We start from the raw sequence: 18,999 nt of genomic DNA, 5'->3' as shown, positions 1-18,999 counted from the left end.
TTTAACACCTGTACAAATGGTAGCGGTTGACCCTTACTGTGGAATACAGTATCCCCATGCTGCAGTGCAGTATCTTGAATGACAGTGTGCATGAATAGACTGTCTAGACCAATGTTTCCCCAGCCATTTTTATGTAGCCAAAACAGAAAATTATTCAGAACCACTACCCAATTGCAAGTGTGATTTTGCTATATATACAAAAATGAATATTGAGTAACAGGAAGCTTTCCGCTATAGGGATTCTTTACAGGTATTTGAATATTTTGAATCTGGTCTCTAAAAAAAGATGTTACACCAGTAGGTGGCACCAATCTTTCTATGTTATGAGTGAGTCATTGAATCATTACGCAACTGATTCGATAACAGCATCCAAAATCGTATATTTATCTTTTCACATACTGTTTTTTTGCCTAATATATAGTAGGGAAGTTAGCATAGTCGGTCGCAGGGGAGCCATTCACCAATTAAATGTTATTTCCCAACTTAAACTTGAATGATATAGGATCTTAATATAGTTAGTTTTTAAAGCCAGCAGAGGAGCCACATGCTTCAAAAGGGAAAGAAAAAAAAAAAAAAAAAAAAATCACAGACTCATCTACGAATTAAACCACATCTCGATCATTCTGTAGCCCTGGTTGGGAAACATTGGTCTAGATCAATATTAACACTAATATTAATATTAATACCATTTAGACCAAAGGTAAAGGTAAAGTTTAATTTAAGCGGTTCAAAACTTCAACAATGGACGATAAATGAGTTGGAGATGATCTGAAGATGACAGTCAACAGGTTTTGTGTACTTCATTGAACAAAATATATGTGGAGGGAAGAAAAAACTTTTAACCACACAAAATACATTCCATACATTCAACTACTACTTCTAATCAAACCACAAAATTAATAGTGTTACATAAAGAAAAAACATTCCAATTGCAAATTAATTCATAACATGCTATTAATTTAGGTCTTCTGTTCTAGTACTCAGGGGTTTAAATTTATTAAAAAGCTAACAGGAAAAGCTATTCATGTTTCTCGTGTCCTAGGACAAATTTTAAAAGTTGATTTACTGTTAGTAAATTACAATTAAGCAGTCACATTTCATCCAATGCAACTTCCAAGACATCAATTGCAGGAGCATGGAGTCCCTATAGAGCAACCAAGGGTTAAGTGCCTTGCTCAAGAGCAGTGGTGATAGGACCGTGTTCACAATAACTCTCAGTTCCTGGGTCACCGCTGCTGCTTAGAACCTGCAACATGTTTCAGTTTGACTGCTGAGCATCAACACAAAAAATTCACATTGGAGCTTCTTCTCAAACGAAATTCATAATGTAGGATCAGTTTTCTTGGCTTAGTTTCCAACACAAGGATTTAGGCAATATAAATGCTCTAGATAAATGTTCATTTTTGACTGTTGTTCATATTGAATGCAATTAAACGTACACAGCTTTTATCTCCGTAAATACCTAATTACCATGTACAACATTCATAGAAATATATGGCCAAGAATTTCTTTGCGTTTAAGTTTTCAACCTCTAAAAAATATGGCATTCTAAAGCTTTAGAAGTAACAATATAAAACACACTAAATCCCCCAATCTAGTCTTGCACTAATCACTAGTCTTTCTATTATGCAATAATTTAAATGATTACACAGACAACTTGCAACTCCGCATGTTAAGATTAAAACAGATCCTTCATCAAAAACTTGAGCATTTTAACATGGCTTTAAGCCCTGATGCGCCATTGAATTAACAGTTTTCTTTCTTTCTTTTTTGGATACAATTATTCAGAATCCACTAAGGCAAAAATGTTTGATGGGGAACAAAAAGAGAAAAACATTAAAACTTGTGTAGGCTACATCAAAAAAGTAACCGCAGACACAAATAATATTTCTGACTTTGTTGGACCAATCAGATGACACTAACGCAAAATATGGCATGTGTCTTTACCTTCAACACTTCAGAGAGAATGTTTATGAATATGACACTCGATGCAAGTGGAAACCTATGTAACATTACAGCTGCACTTACACAAATACTTCAAATTCCAAGTTTAACACAATACAAAAGTGTTCAGGACATATTTTGATGATAGTGCCAAGTGTTGTCCAACCAGTGACAAAACACACTCAACTATATATATATATATATATATATGCCTATAATCAGCAAAACTAAGTAATGAATTTCACTGCATGTCTCCTTTGCATGCAGTTACACACTGGTGTGAATGAATGCAGGCTTTGGAATCGTGTCTAACTCAAGTCCTGAGAAGTAGAATGTGGAAAACACAATCGCACACACACGCACAAACTACACTCGTTGCGCACTAAGGCTATTTTGTTTAACAACTAGTCAAGTGGGGAACTCCGAGGCAGCATTTCAAGTTTAGGGGATCAGCTGAAGACCTTGGGTTTGAGAACACAGCTCACTGTCATACTCCATCAGTTCTAACCTCGTGTTGTTGAGGCTTTAGCCCTCAAGTGTTTTGTAAGTCTCTGGAAAAAGGTGGTGTAAACATGTGTCCCCCCTTTCAGTTTAATCTAGAGCTTTGTGTCAGGAGAAAATAAAAAGGAAACATGGAATGTCTAAAAACTAAACTAAAAACACAAACAAATCCAATGCCGTACATTACATTAAGTCTTCCTCGAATGCCGTGTTTGTGCATCAAACCATTTTTAATGGACCTTTTATAGATTTCAGCCCTCATTTGAGCTGGTTGTGAGGAGGTGGAGATGCTCAGTGAGGTCTGGAAGGGTCCATGGGTTCATTGGTAGGGGCTTGGCGGAGTCTCCTGTCTGGGTACTGCGTGTTGTCGAAGGCTAGGCGGTGCACGGTCTGGACATGGGTCTTCAGGTTACCTTTCTGCGAGGCGCTGTAAGGACAGTATCGGCACTGGAAAGGTCGCTCACCTGAAACGGATACACAAAAAACAAGATGAGGTCAGAGTCTGGACCCCAAGGTGAGAGCGGAGCCGAGGTTGGAACCAGAGAGGAGAGAGAGGTTACGTGGCAGTGATGTTGGAGGGCTGACTTTGAGAGCGCTGCCTTCCCTTTTTAAGAGGAAAGAACAGAGGCAGGTTGGGAAGGTGGGGGGAGGGGCCGCTGCATGATTGATGGGCTGATGACATGCCATATGGAGACGGTTGACTGTTCCCCCCGAGGGGACGTCAGCCTTTTGTTTTCTGTTTCTGTCAGCTGTTCGTACAAACACACAAACTCACAGACACAGGAATCTCTGCCTGTCTGCCTTCCCCTGAGCAATAAGACATCACATTGACGGTAGATGTCGAAAGTCTGGGCTTATCAAGTTTTGCGAGGAGAGGCGAACTTGACAACCACACACAGACCTAGTTTCTCCTTCTGCCCATGTCTGTTTGGGGCTCAACACTGGAATAATTGTCCGAGTCCCAGTTTCAGCGTTTTGAAAAATGAATGAATTATCCACTAGGAAATAATTGTCATTCCGAGGGGCTGAAAGAGGGGTATTATCATAAATCATGCCTCATAAAAAAATGAAGACAGACACAATTAATCAGGACTATCTGAGGCTGGGTTGCGCTGGCTGCCTGATAAGGTCTGCAGCACAGTAAGAGCTCATCCAGGGGCACTGTGGTTCCCTAGAGGAGTAGAAAGTGAAGCCCCGATCCAAAACAGAACCCACCAAATTACATTAAAGGTTATTGTCAGAACATCACCAAGTGGCACAAATTTTATTTGACCTTTACTCTCGGCCTGCTTTGCCATTTGTAATATGCAACACATGGCCAGCAGTAGGCTTTAGTTAAACTAGCTTTTAAGTAGCTTTAATAAAGGGTCCGTTAGACCATTACTGGAGGTCAAACATGCATTTTAATCTGGGACTAGGCTTAAGCCTTGTCTGAGAAACTGGGCTATATATATATATATATATATATATACACATACATACACATATTATTTCATTGAATACCCTGTTTCACTGGGACATGCATCACATTACAGAAATAAAATTGGTTGCTAATACGTTTGACGCTGACTTTAATAGTGTTTCTGCTTTTCTTGGTCACTTTCAAAGGAAGTATTGAGCATCATCAAAGCAGGAATCCATTTAAAGTGCTAAGGTGCAAACCCAGAATCCACCCGCTCATCGAGCATTAGCCGTAAAGGCCTTGAATTAGCATCACCAGTTAGCATGGCCGCAGCAGACAGTGAACTGAAACTACCAATTTAAAGTGACACACAGAGTTAGTGTGCATGCTAATGGAGGCCGGGGGCCCCTGCCCCGCTTCATTTGGAAGCTCACACTGAAGAGAGCAATCACTGATGACGTTGATTGTAAATCTATGTGCGTAGAGCGAGAGAGAGCTCCATAAAATGTAGCATTTGGCTTCTGTCACTGGGGATCAGTCTGGCTAGCATGTACAACCTTCACACACTCTTAAAAAAACAAATAAAAACTCAGTCCTAGTCATAATCTGAGTGGCTAAGTGCACCCTGTTTAAAATATTGAAGGATAGCCTATTCTTTTCGACTACTGCGAATGGTACATGACCTCTTTATATTATTAAAAAGCTGCTATGGTGCATGTTAATGACGTGCACTTTGCCCACAGCAACCAGGAGGTAAATGTAGTAAATACTCATAGAAAAGGTCATTTCATACTTTTTGATTTAAAATACAATGGAGATGCATCATATGTAAATAATGCAAACATAAAATGGTGCACAACTTCATTACAGATTTATTATATCATATGAAAGTTTGTTGTTGAACATGAATGATGGATATAATCTTATCTGTGATGAAATGAAGTCTCCCGATTGAGTAGGTGTGTATGTGTGTGTGTGGTTTGACGAGAAGACAAGGGCAAACTGTCACATTTTCTCAGCAAGCATTTGACGCATATAATACTGGACTGGTGACTGCTCAGCTTATTAGCATGCACAATTACAGCTCCATAAGTGACATCTGATTAATAATGTATACAATTTTCACAGGTCAGAGTCACACGCAAATATGTTTGCGGTGGAAAAAAAGAAAGAGTCTCGTCCAAGGACAGAGAGAGATCGCTCATCATACATACACACACACACACACATAAATGCATACATACATGTACATTTAAATATATATAAATATTTGTCGCATATATTCAGCAATCATTAAGCAGCTTCTTCCTTTTCCAGCAAGACTATATACATTTTTGGTGTATTTGTAAATATTTCACTTTTTATAATTAATTTGTAATATATTTTTAATGATTTTACTGCACAACACTAACATATTAGATAAAGTATCTTTTAAGATGACATATATTTATAATTATATTTACAAGGATAAAATGATATGACAACATAAAAATGACAAAAAACTTAATATAATGTGATATTAAAAGCACTTAATTTGCACTACACTGCAAATTACTGGATAAAGTATATTGTAATACCTTATAATATTTTTATAGAAATTATATTTAATATATTTACCATCATATTTATAATGTGACAATAAAAACAGGATAAATTATCTTATAGTATCTTATAATTGTATTATATTTTTAATTATATTTGCAATGATAAAATGTGATAAAAATGTCACAAAACAGCATTTTTAATCGAAAAAAATATATTTTGTGTCTAGAAATACTACAAAAAGAAAAAAGTTAAGTTAGTAGATTCGGTTAATTGCTGTCCAAAGTTGGTGTGTGTGTTTGTTTTTAGTGTGTGTTTCTCACCTGTGTGTGATCTCATATGTGTGCGGTAATGGCTGGGCTGGTTGAAGCTCTTCCTGCACACTGGACACACATACTCCCCCTGCTGAGACCCTGACCTCGCCAACCCTACAGTTCACACACACACACAAACAGAGAAAGAGAAATGAAAATTAATAGGAAAAACATGTGCACGGAGCAGAAAGAGAGGTTACGAGATGGAGGGAGAGAGAGAGGAAGCATCATTAGTATGTTTTATGTGTCATTATGGGAGGCTACCTTCAGGGCTTGGATGGGGAGCTGTCATGCCGCATCACGAGAGCATCTCCGACAGCCTGACATGAACACAAGCCCATGTGACTGCATAAATTACTGTGAATTAAAAGCCTTGCCCTGTGATGTGCCCCCATCTGCGCTACCATGTCACATGTCAGGTGTGCTGCTTTCCCCTTTCTCCCTCTCTCCTTGTCTCCTTCCCTCTCGCTGCTCTTTTCCTCCCCGTCGCTCTAGCTATGTCAGCCTTCGTCCGCGTGGGGGGAATCGCTCGGACACGTGTGCATCGGTGAAGGACTCGCTGAAGTAACAGGAACGGATTTAGAACCTGAAGCAACCGGCATCTTGTTTCCCCTTAGGGTGCTTTAAGAGCGCGAGCTGAAATGTTGTCCCTTTGGCTCCTGTCCGTCACCTGGCACTGGTGGTCCTACCTGCTCCGACCCCTCAAGCCCCGCTTTGTTGTAGCGCCGAGCCGTGACTGAGAGTGTTGGTGGCAGTAGTAAGCAAGGCTACGTTTAGTAAACATGAGTCCGTGAGTTATTACCATACCGGAGCGACGCAACAGGAAAAGCAGCAGACAGCACAAACAAAAGGAAAGTCTAATATTGGAAAGGTCACTTTATTGTATGTGACTCAAAGAGCTAAAGAGAGCACTGATGATTATCAGGCCAGACAGTTGACAGAATTTCCACTGTCTTTCCGCAGAACTACACTCACTGATGCTGGCCAACTGGACCACCGCCTGGCAAAATGTCCTTAAATTAAGTGGAATGACAAAAAAAAAAGCATTTGAAAATATTTTTCTAAGCAGCTGGTGGCTTAATTTGACTCCTCTTGCTCTTTCGTTCATTCACTCGTTGAGTGTGCTGCTTTGCATATTTGTGGCATCGAGGTGCTGTATCCCCAAGGAGAGCACCCAGCGTGCCGTTACGAGCCTGATGTTTAAGGCTCGCGATGCCTCTCAGCGATAGCTGTCTGAAATGTTTTTACACATTTTCGTAGGTTACACGATGATGAAGAGATTACTCAATAGTTCCATTAACCTTTGCGTATTCGCATGCTGGCACAACGGTGTGTGCGTGTGTGGGGTGCTGTGTGCAATTTTAGCCCTCACTGTACTCATTTGTCATTTCAGCTCAGGAATAAATGTAGTTAATGTGCCTTTGCTGAATAATTCAAGTACTTTGACTTGACAACCATTTCCCAGCATGTCGATCTTTACCAGTTTGCAGAATTACAATGGCGCTGTAGAGTTATTTGTGTAATTGATGAAATTCTAACTACAGATAAACAGATAAATCCTGTCTGGATAAATTTGTCAAAACAAATAAAAATAAAACTTTAATTTAATACTACAAGTGAATTTAGGCATTACAACTTTATGAAAAATTTAGTCATTTTGTGATTTGCAAAATATCCCAATAAACAGCGTTATTAAAGATTAACTTTAGGTGAGTGTTAGATGACAGCAAAGGTAATTCTAAATGTAAAAATGAGGAAATGAGCACGTACAAATAAATATCTAATATTGTCGGATACCAATAAATAGAAAAAAAATCTCTTATACCAATACCAATATATTATATCCCTAGACACAGGCATTCTAAACAGCAAACATCTGATGCTATAAACTTTGTCAACAGATAGTAAACAACTTAAAATTTTACTTTCATGAGTTTTGAAAAAATGTGTCCCAGCAAGTTTGTGTATTACATTGTATTACAGTATGTATATATTTCCATTATAGGCCATCTTGTTCTCTATATATCGGTATCGGATGTCACTGAAAAACTACCACGAATTGTGATCTTTTTTTTTTTTTTACCTTCAACTATCTCTGTAAATGATTAAATGTGCATCCACACGTGTAGTTTTATTTGAAGGTTTGTTGACTGAGGTATGCAAATGTAGTAATTGGCTTAATAAATGCACATGTGCATCTTGCCTTATTTGATGTTTCAAGAGTCATAATCACAAACGGTACAGAAGAATATGTATAATATAAGTCCAGTGTACACTAACCCACTGCAAATTAATATGATTTCTCAATACCAGTTTAGTAATCAGTTTCAGAAAAAGTGAAATAGGCTCAAAATACATCATAGAGGGACCCCAAAAAGTATTTGGACACACAAATCCACTTGCTTAATGTTTCATCATTGCATTGATGTGTCATTGCATCAGATCATACCAAATGACATTTTTTGCACTTTTCAAATCAAAATATTTCACAAAAATATGCTATTGATTGATTGATTGATTGATTGCTTGATTGTGAAATGATCTTACATTTTTGAGGGTGTCTTTAATGTCCAAATACTTTTGGGCCACTGTACAATAAATTTAAACTTATTAGAAAAAAAATAAACAGTAAAAATCAGCATTATATAATACTGGTTATGAATATCAATGCAGAATTCTATACACCCACTTACCTGCTTGCTTTGCCATGGTGTTGTTGAAGCCCCAGTGGTGGTAGAGGGCAGCTAGATCGTGAGGACTGCAGTTCTTCAAGAAACTCAGAATGTCCGTCACAGGTTCTGGACCATCGGTCGTCAACTGTCTTTTGGGCTGGGAGTGAGAAGACGAGCCTCTCAAGCCAAGTCTGCTCCAGGGGTCATACCCAGACACGGATGGTGTATCCTGAGCTTGAGAATCAGACCTGCCGGAGGTCTGAGGAGCATAGGCTTTGGAGCTCCTCTGATCTGAGAGTTTGTGTTTGCTAAAGAGCATAAAATGAAGTCCCTCTTGAGGTAGCAGACTACTCTCCATCACTCTGCTTCCTGTCTTTGGGTTTCCAGTCTTCTGAGGACTTGCCGTAGGCCGCGAGGAACTGTTTTGATGGACGTCTGCTTTGTGTTTACTGCCTGCCAACTCATCTGTTCTGGACTTGATGGTCTTGTGTTTGGACGAGTGAGATGATGCCCCCGGTGCTGTGGCCGCGTGCCAGCTCTTGCTTTGCGAGGAGCTGGACTCTACGCTACTTGTCGGAGGTTTTGATTTCTTCATCCCTCCAGGGCTGCAATCAGGTGGAATCGTTCGGGATGTTCTCATCTGTGGCAGAGAGGGGCAGTCCTTACCCTCCAGAAACGGAGGTGGCCCGGTGCGTCTCTTGAAATCGAGAAGTGATTTGGGCCCCTTGAGGCCGTTTCTCGGGGCCCACTTAGGCACCAACGTAGTGCTGTCAACTTTGTGTGCAATTCGTTGGTGAATCCAGAGAACTTCTGGATAGAGGGTTGCATAGGAGCAATAAGGACACTGGTGTCGAACCAAACTTTTCAAGAACATGGAAGAAACCCCTTCTTTTTCGTTATCCACCTCCATGGAGAGATTAAGCAGATTAGCATCCACTTTATCCATGGTGCTACTTCCTTCCAACCCCTTGTTCCTTTCCTCCTCAGTCTTTGACGCGGCATCGCTCAGTGCTGCCCTCTCCAGGTGAGTTGAGCTGGTGTAGGGCCAGTAGGGCTGCTGCAGCAGGACATTTCTCAGCCTCGGGAAGCCCGTGTGGTTCCTTTGGTGAGGTTGGCTTTGGCTGAGTGAGCTGGTTAAGGCATCACTCCTCTGGCCCCAGTTCCTGATTGCCATATCATGCGTTTGGACGTGGGCAGTGATGGCCGAGGGCTCCGAGGTGCAAAAGTCACAGTGCTCACAGGTGTATGGCTTTTTATCTGTCATGAAAACAACATATAGGGATTTGTAACTACACAACAACAACATTTTCTGAACAAAAGCCAGCAATCAGCACAACAATGAATTTAGACACTGAAATTCAAAACAGTTTTGGAGTTTCACCACAAGATGGCACCACATAACTACTTAATTTTACTTCAGTACGTACTAATACTGACTGAGAAGTTTTGTTTTACATTATTTTTATGACTGAAAAATGATTTTAAGAGCGAGTGTACACAAACACAAAAAACACAAAAAATTTAGGGTCAGTAAGATTTTTTAAAGGAACGCCCTACTTCATTCAGCAAGGATGCATTAAATTGGTCAAAAGAAACAGTAAAGTTAAAGATGTTAGAAAAGATTTCTATTTTAAATATATTATTCAAATATTTCTTTTGGATATTCTATTCACCAGAGAATAGTGACAAATTTGAGGTTTCCACTAAAACATGAAGTAGCACAACATATTATCAACTTTTCAACATTGATAATACTAAAAAATCTTTCTTGAGCACCAAATCAATAATATATAAACATGATGTAACATATATAATATGATGTAACTATAGCATATACAATATAATTGTCTAATATAATGCAACATCTAATATGTGATATTTACTCTCTATGGCATTGTATAACATACACATGTAAATGATAATCTGCACAGTTACACAAGGTCAAAAACCTTAACAGTGGTAGCACAATCGCACACAGTTTGTTTAACAGTAGTACAATGGAGCAACAGACTACTGGGCCTGGGAACTTTGCCTGGGACTACCTCTTCTCATCTGTCAGCAAGATGTTTGCTTACATTTAACATGTCTGCAATCTCTCAGTAGCTCTCTCTCTTTCTATTCTCTCTCTCAAGCCATCTGGATTGCATTTGGTGGCTTACACTAGCTGCTGTGCAGCCTTCATTCCAACCTCTCTGAGGTTATTTTTGAGCCAATTCGGAGAGGGGGGTCCTCGGAGATAAACTTTACATGAACATAATGGCCATGACTGCTTCCATACATTCTTTCTGATTTCAGTAGAAAAGCTACGAGAGGAACTATCATATTCTAAGAATTATTTGGTCTTATTAAGAATCTTGTAGAGGAGAGCATTCTACAGACTTCACACCTACATGAAAATATCAGCAGTGAGTGGACATCGGTTTCAACTCTTACACAATGAAACCTCTGTTCTGGAACATTCCATTTGTGTCAATCCCTAAGAGGGCATCTTTTGTTTAAGGCAATTTTATTTTACTTAACATTGTGGTTAAGTAAAACACAGCAAATTTATCAGATCTATTATAAGTCTATTATAAGTCTTCTCTTATAGACAATTTTAAAAAAAAACATGATTTCACTAAATATGACAGGAATGATCAATTATCAAGATAGCTGCTAGTGCTTTATGGGGGCATATTGGCTTTGTTGAGATACCTGTCATCTGCAGTATTTTCCAGTGATTTTAACACTGGTTTTAACTGAAGATCTGCACTTAGATGGGGAAAGTGGAAAAAAAAGTCATACAAATCTTTAGAGCTTGTCTTCCTGAGACAGGAAGTCCATAAATAGCATCATGCAAAGAGGGCTGGACAGCTCCAGCCACAAGCAAAAGATTTAACAATTCAGAGCTTGGTTTTGCACCTTGATAACTAAAAACATGCTTCAAAGAGCTCACACAGGCTGTGATCTGAAAATGTTTTTTTTTTTTAATGGTATGAAAGAACAGAACGCAGATGTAATTTAAAGAGGTATGAACAAACGATACTGAGACTAAAATGTATTTTTAAAAATAACCTAAATCCATAAACTAGTCCTTTGAGTAACTGAACTGAATTAAACGTATTGAGGTCCTTTTCAATGAGTGTAATTTTGTTTTTAGCTTTGAAGCAGAAAAGTAAAACACTGATCTGCAAATGGAAATCATAAAGGTTCTATACTTAATGTGAATTTTGTTAAAAAAGTATTAAGTATGTTAATTAATAAATTGGATGCAAAGACCATGCCTTCATTAATTAAACCAAGTGAATAAATGTCGTAATAAGAGGCCTAATTGAAATCAAATACTGTATGTATTCAAGATTTAAGCTATGCACAAACAGTACAATTCAACTGAGCACATTCAGATTTGCTGCAGTAATTGTCCACAAGGTGTCTCTGTCCTCTGTAACTTCAGCTTCAGAAACAGTATATCATGCTGTTAAACCAGCCATTCTCGTATCCTTTTCCTGGAGATCTGCCTTTAGTCTAACACACCTTCTAGTAATGATCAAGTGAACCCCAAAGCTTGATTTGCTGGTTCAAGTGTGTTTTATTAGAACTCCATAGGAAGGTGGATCTACAAGAGTAGGATTAATAATAACGAAAAAAATATAATGGTTCATAAATTAAATTTCTAAAGTGACTACAGCAGATAAACCTGCTTTATAAATGTTACAGTAATCCCTCAGTTAATCATCTTAGCATCATTTCTGATCAGGTACCAGTTACCTGTTGTGAAGTTTACACATTCTTTGGAGCACTGTCACATAGCTAATTCAACATCAGTAAAATTAATTCTGTAATCGAACACACCTGAGTCAACCAATCAAAGACTATATGTTCACTTGTAAATGGTATTGTAGAGGCAGGTGTTGAATAGGAGTAGAAATTGAAATCCCTGCAGTAAAGTAGATTTACAGTAGCAATGCTGAGGACCCCTGGTGTATAATACACATAAACAGATTCAAATGAAATCACATTCCTTTCAGTGAATTTAAACATTAGCTGTTCAACATGAAAGCAAAAACTATCCCAGAGGTTAAGCATCTGCCCACCATTGCATGAATAATACTGTGTTGTTTACAAACTGTGAGTGTGGTAGGCCTAAGGGTGGTTATGATATGCAAACAAGTGGTTCTTGAAGTTTATAACAAATTTTTAAACTAAGAGAACATTCATGAGATTACATTAAAACTTTGAGCTGGCTTTAAATTTCAAAATAAGGAGGATGCCCTTACCTGTGTCCCCAAAGAACGCTGTCTGTTTTTGATCCCTGAAGAGTCCTGCTGATTCCCCTGTTTTAGATGGGCTGGACGCTGCTTTACGGAACAGTCCATTTCCACCAATGGTTTCACCCAAACCACCATGTCTGATGAGCATGTGGATCACCATCTGTTGCTGTGTGCGGAAGCCCTTTCCGCACTCCAAGCACTCTGAGGTTTTCTGGGAATTCTTACGGCTAGGGCGAGAAGTAGGCTGGTACTCAGTGTCACACAGATTCTCTGGGCTTCGCTCACCTATCGAAATCTGGTCATTCCTTTCTCCATTGCTGTGGTGATCTGTATTGGAGCCTTGGGTCCCAGCCCCTCTCCGTTTCTTAGTTGGGATACTCGGCATTGAATCAAGTGATTTCTTCCGCTTGTCCTGTCTCAGCAAGACATACTCGCCCTTTTCCCTGTCATATGCTACATCTGCATCGGCTAACCTCTCTTCCCAACCCAGGCTCTTCTCCGATACCTCCACCACTTTGCCTCTGGTGGCCAGTTGCCAAGTCTGGTAGCTACAAACTGGATCGAGCTCCGGGATTCTTTTCCCTAGAGTTCCGTCAGTGGGGTTCTCTTCATATCCTGCTGGTTTCAAGTTTAGGCATTCCAAGAAGCTTGTCTTGGTGACAGATGCAAAGTCCTGATCACTGCATAAGGTATTGTTAGGAGGCAGCTCAACATTTCTGTGGACCTGTTCGTGCAACAGGAGGCTCTTGCTGTTGTGGAAGAAGTTACCACACTTGGCACAGAGTTCATACAGACACACTTCGTTCACCAAGTTCGACTCGTCCTGTGCCACCTCATTGACAGTAGCCGGAAGGTAAGAGTCACTCTTTGGTTTTACCTTGGTGTTGTGGGTCTTCATGTGGCTACGTAGGAACCAGGGCTCACGAAAGCGGCGTCCACAGATCCGGCACCCATGATCCAGACTGTTCTGATGCTTTTTCATGTGAGCTTTCAAAAACCAGGCCTGGGTGAACACCTGGTCACATTGTTCACATGGGAACTCGCCTTTACTGAGTACACAGTCAGCATCCTCGCTGATAGAGACTTCTTTGGTGACAGATTCCTCCTCAATAGGATGTACGTTGTCAATGTGAGCCTGCAGTTGGTCTTCCTGCAAAGTCTCATAAGGGCACAGTTCACATCGGAAGACCTTGTGAAGCTCCTGCATATGCTGTTCAAGCTCTGCAAGACTGGACAGTCTCTTCCTGCACAGAGTGCATTGCACTGACTGTTTGCCATTCTCACCAGAGGTTCTGTCCTTCTTCCCACCTTTCTTCCTTGTTTTGGTCGCATCCTCACCGCTCACAACCTTGTTGCAGGCCGAGGTACTCTCAGTCGGACTGGAGCAACCGCCTTGATCTTCTGGCACCCCTCCTTCCTTTTCCCCTTCCCCTTCCTCGTCCACTTCTTCCTCCTCACCACCGATGCTCTGGCTGAGGCCGTCCAGTTTGTGACTGCGAATGTGGGCCTTTAAGCTACCCTTCTGGGCCGAGCGGTGTTCACAGTGAGGACACTTGTATGGTTTCTCCCCAGTGTGCTTTCTCATGTGCTGGGACAAGGAGCTGAGAAAAGGAAAACTTCTTCCACAGAGTTCACAAGTGTGACCTCTGCTCTTCTTGCCTTCCTGGTGACCCTTGGAGAAGGACTCTTCCTCTACAATGTCCGGCCGTTCCACCTCCATCTCAAGGCTTGAATATTCCACTATGCTGCTATCTGTTGTCCAAATTATTAGATCCTATTAAGTCTGTCTCGCCTGTAGTCATTCGGTCTGGGTAAAAGTTCTCTTTGTCAAACGTGCCATTGTTGGTAATTCTGTCTTGACAGTGTTGCTTTTGTCTGGAATATGTCTGGAGTTTTTTCTCCTATGAATCATCTTACCAGCTGAGGGTTTGCTTCATTCTGGTCACCTGGGAGGAAATGGAGACAGAACAGAAGCAAAATTGAGAACAAGACTTGCAAATGAGCAAATAAAGGTTATTCATTAATCCATTAGTCCATAGCAATAAACAAGCTGCTATTAGTAAATGGAAGGCACTATGCATATTTGTTTTATAAAATTACTGTTATTATGAATCAAGTGCTGTTATGAATCAAGTGCTACATACAAAAGATGTAGAGATACAAAACTGTTAAATGGAAAGAACTTAGGCCCAGTGTTTGAGACAACCACCAGCTAACAGAGTCCTTTTATATAATGTCATCTGACTGTCTTTTTTCAGTCAAAACTATTCATTCAAGGCAGGATCCATACTTCATAGCTGAATACAGAGGACACAGTACATTGGGTTTTATGCTATGCACCATTTACGTGAGTGGGAGAGGGACAATGAGATAGAAAGAGAGACTGCTGATGTCCTCATTTAAGAGTCAGAGGAAATGGCACATCTTTAAGTATTGCATAAACACACTAACTTATCCAACATGCTTTCTGATTATTCTAACAAGACCTTAAACAAAGATACAGTAAATACACTGCTCAATATTCTGACAAGAAGGATATTAATTGTTGTAAATCCACAAAAACATACACACCCCAGTCCAGAATCAGGAGTGCCTGCCATTCGGTTTCGTTTTCTATCAAATGTAAACATAGCAAATCTTTTTTGCATTCTTCAAAAATGGTTATGCTATTATTGTAATACATAGGCTGTGTGTTGGCATATCTGTTTATCTAGTTTGTGCAATTGGTTCATTTGGTTAAAATAAATACATTCTACACTACAGTAGAGACTAAGTCTGAGTAAAAAGAGCTAATATCTCAGTAATATTAGGGCTTTAAGCCAAAGATCCAGTTGTACAAATGTGTGTAAATACTATTACAATATATTTTGAATTTAAATGTTACAAATTTATAGAGTTTATTATAATTATAATAATATCAAAAATGTTTTGATTTTCATAATTACTGCTTACTCGTTAAATTTAAAGTTAATTACTGTTTACATTTAGCTAAAATACCAATAATAGACAGTTTAACTTAAGGCCAACATGCGTTCAAAGAGCTGGGAATGTTCAGTATTTTTTTCTTTAAGGTATGTGTGACAACTTGCCCCCATCCACCTTATATTTCAGCCCATTTGTGTGAATCTTTGCCTGAAGGACAACAGCAAGTCTCAGTTAGTCCCCTCTCATAGTCAGTATGAGCAGTGGCTGTCTGCTCACAGGCCTAAATTCATTGCGTGTACAAGTGTGTGCGTGTGTCTGCTCAGGCGTAAAGAGACTATTCAGTGTTAGGCAAGAGATGGGCCAGTTGGGATGAACCCTGAGGGCCGGTCCTCTCTCTCTCTCCCAACAATCAATAATCCATTATATACAAACTACATTTCACCACTGGCCCTGCATCCCCCTCACACAAACACACATTCTAATGCACAAAATGCACTCGCCTCTCCACAGTTCATCTTTTACGGTAAGTTAACTTGCTGTGCTATAAAATGCCCGGTAAGAAATTTAAAGAGGAGACGTTTAGGAAATTGGAAGTTTTCCTAGAGGTCCCATCATCAATTTATCTCGACTTATATCCAATGTTTGCCTACTTATCTAGTTTATTTCCTTTGATTATTTGATTTTGTATGTTGGGTAGCGTGTAAACAGTGTAGCCTCTGTGACAATGGAATGGATGAGGTGCTTAACCGCATAATAACTGAACTGAACATGCTGAGCTGGTAATGAATAGTGTTTTGCTGTTTGGCAAACCAATGAGCTGAGCATTAAATCGCCGTAACTATGATACCAAGAGGTTTGGGAGATGTGTAAGGACACACATTACACAAACACACACGCATATATATATATAAACACGTCAGCAATGGAGTTATTACTGAAACATGGCTGTTCTCGGAGGGCTTACCTCAGCTCTGCTGACCTACTTATCCCCAGACAGTTCATCTCATCTTGTAGCTCCATCAATGCAGGATCAGTGCATTTTTCAAATTGAGCGGTGTGTGTGTGTATGTGTGTCAGTACGCGTGTGTGCACTCAAATCCTAAACCAAATTGTGCATTTTGTCCAAATGCACAGAGACAGTAACCAAACCACTAACATGCATCAATGCCGACAAAAGTAGAAGAGCTTGATTGTTTTTTGCTCTCATTGTGATGTGACAGACAGCAGATTAATCACTTGTTTTTCCTTAAGACTGCAACCAGTGAGATTGTTAATGCAAAATCTGTCCTAAAACAAGCATAATGTAACAAAACAAAACTTTGGTATGAATTAACATCCATTTTGAATTTCCACTCAATGTGCAAATGGTATTTTGTTTTTATTCAAAATCACAATTACCAATGATGAAACTCACTTGTGTTATCCATCATTATTGCGAAACTCCTTTAGGAACATATTGTCTCTATGGTCTTCCTATCTTACTAACGATTTGGTAGATCTCAAATCCCCTCAAACTACAATTGCATTGTGCCTCTCACACCAGAACTGTCACAATAGCTCATGTCTATACCTCCTCTGAGCTGCGGGGAGTCCAACGCGGCCATTGTTGGATGCAAGGGTCCATCCTACGCTAGAGGCCTGTCTGAAGCATGTCTGGTTGGGGAAGACAAAGGGAAGTCCCTCCCGGTCCCATCTTGGAGTAGATCCTGCCTGGTACCCTCAACTGCTGATTACGGCTGAAATAAAAGGGGGGCCCTGGCGCAAGTTTACGACTGCAAGCGCAATAGCAGGTGCTGAGGCTAACGTTGTCATGTTAAATTACGGGAAATATTCTGGTGTGTTCCAGAGATGTAATTCCCCCAGGTTTGAAACTGAGGAACGAGAGGAGCCAAGAAGAAACAGGCTTGGTTGGACATGCTACACGAAATGTCAAGTCTAGCAAAGTTAAAGTCTGTGTAATGAGGAATGTGAGTACAGATGTGGTCATACGATAAAAACTGAACGGAGAACGGGCACAAATGTTTCCATTCAGCTGAAACGTAAAGCTAAGTGATACAGCTTGCACAGGGTGAAGGGCTCCTTTGTTCTGCAGTGTTTCTGAAATGAAGACACAATGAACACTACTTAACTGTAGCCTGTCCACGTTACATAGGCATAAAACAAGATTTACAACTCGAGTTCTTCAAAAATACACATCCCCTATAAAGACTTCGTCCCTGTCCACTAGTTATGGTTGTTGACAGTGGTTATGATTAGGCGTGTGTGATTCTAGTGGTTTCCACAGTTGGGATACAGCCACCGTTCATTTGAGATTCCTGAGGAACCTTCTTCTGACACATCTGCGCCCTGCCTCAACTCTTAGCTGTCGTTCCTAATACACATTTGCCATTATATACACTGTACAAAGTAAGCACCTTATAAATAGTTAGTGATTAGTGATTCAGTCCTCTTAAAGGAACAGTTCACTCAAAAATGTTATCATTATTTAGTCACCCTCACTTACTTTTCGCCATTTCAAAGCCTTATGCTTTTATTTTCACAGTGAAGTATAAAAGTAGATATAAAGACAATTTATAGTGATCAGGAAATGGTCAAACGCCAATAATCACTTTTTGTGTAATGATTTCTAAAACATTCCTATTTCTTTTCCATTAAAACAATTTGTTTTGGGGTGAAAAATGAAATGAACAATATAATAAACAAAATAACATTAAATTTAATAATAAAATACACTAGTTTTGCTCACAGGTTTTGGGTTGATAAGATTGTTTGATATTTCATGCCCATGATCAAAAATACAGTAAAACAGTAACATTGTGAAATATTACTACAATTTAAAATAACAGTGTTAGTGAATATAATTTTAAAATAGAATTTATTCCTGTTATGGCAAAGCTGAATTTTCAGCAGCCATTACTCCAGTCTTCAGTGTCACATAATCCTTCAGAAATCATTCTAATATGCTGATTTGGTGCTTAAGAAACATTTCTTCTTATTGTGAATGTTGAAAACATTTGTGCTGCTTAATATTTTGGTTGAAACCATGAAGCATTTTTCAGGATTCTTTGATGAATAAAAAGTCCAAAAGAACGACATTTACTTTTAATAGATATATTTTGTGACATTACAACTGTATTTACTGTCTCTTTGGATCGTGTAGTGCATCCAAAAAGCATCCCATTAAAGTATTAATATATATATATATAAAAAAAAATGCTGACCCCAAACTAGGGCTGGGCGATATAGCTAAAAAATTTATCAACGATATAATGTTTCATATCGTTCGGTATCGATAATTATTGACATTTTTTATAACCTTTTTTAAAACAAAGAGCAATAGAAAAAAATGTTTTAACCACTGTATTTTTAAATTAACCCAATTTATTGAGACAAACAACAAATATTTTTGGTTTTAACAGTTAAACACACAATAAAAATTAAACAAATAT

The 18,999-nt window shown here is 39.2% G+C and overlaps 1 protein-coding gene across 4 annotated transcripts in view; it reads right to left on the bottom strand.

The window, feature by feature from the left end:
* Positions 1-701: 701 nt before the first annotated feature.
* LOC107739557 (zinc finger protein 516) overlaps positions 702-18,999 on the bottom strand; it is a 51,247-nt gene continuing 32,949 nt past the window's right edge. For all 4 annotated transcript variants that reach the window (XM_016551710.1, XM_016551711.1, XM_016551712.1 and 1 more), the window contains 4 exons: positions 12,632-14,571; positions 8,397-9,632; positions 5,713-5,817; positions 702-2,909 (listed from right to left, as the gene is read on the bottom strand). In XM_016551710.1, the coding sequence (XP_016407196.1) occupies positions 2,737-2,909; positions 5,713-5,817; positions 8,397-9,632; positions 12,632-14,345 (3,228 nt within the window). In that variant the 5' untranslated portion in view covers positions 14,346-14,571 and the 3' untranslated portion in view covers positions 702-2,736. The remainder of the gene's footprint in view (positions 2,910-5,712; positions 5,818-8,396; positions 9,633-12,631; positions 14,572-18,999) is intronic.

This window comes from Sinocyclocheilus rhinocerous, unplaced genomic scaffold, assembly GCF_001515625.1.
Source record: "Sinocyclocheilus rhinocerous isolate Xijiao unplaced genomic scaffold, SAMN03320098_v1.1 scaffold314, whole genome shotgun sequence".
Taxonomy (NCBI): Eukaryota; Metazoa; Chordata; class Actinopteri; order Cypriniformes; family Cyprinidae; genus Sinocyclocheilus; species Sinocyclocheilus rhinocerous.
The sequence above is the reverse complement of the archived record's forward strand: the minus strand, read 5'-3'. Positions and strand labels throughout refer to the sequence as shown.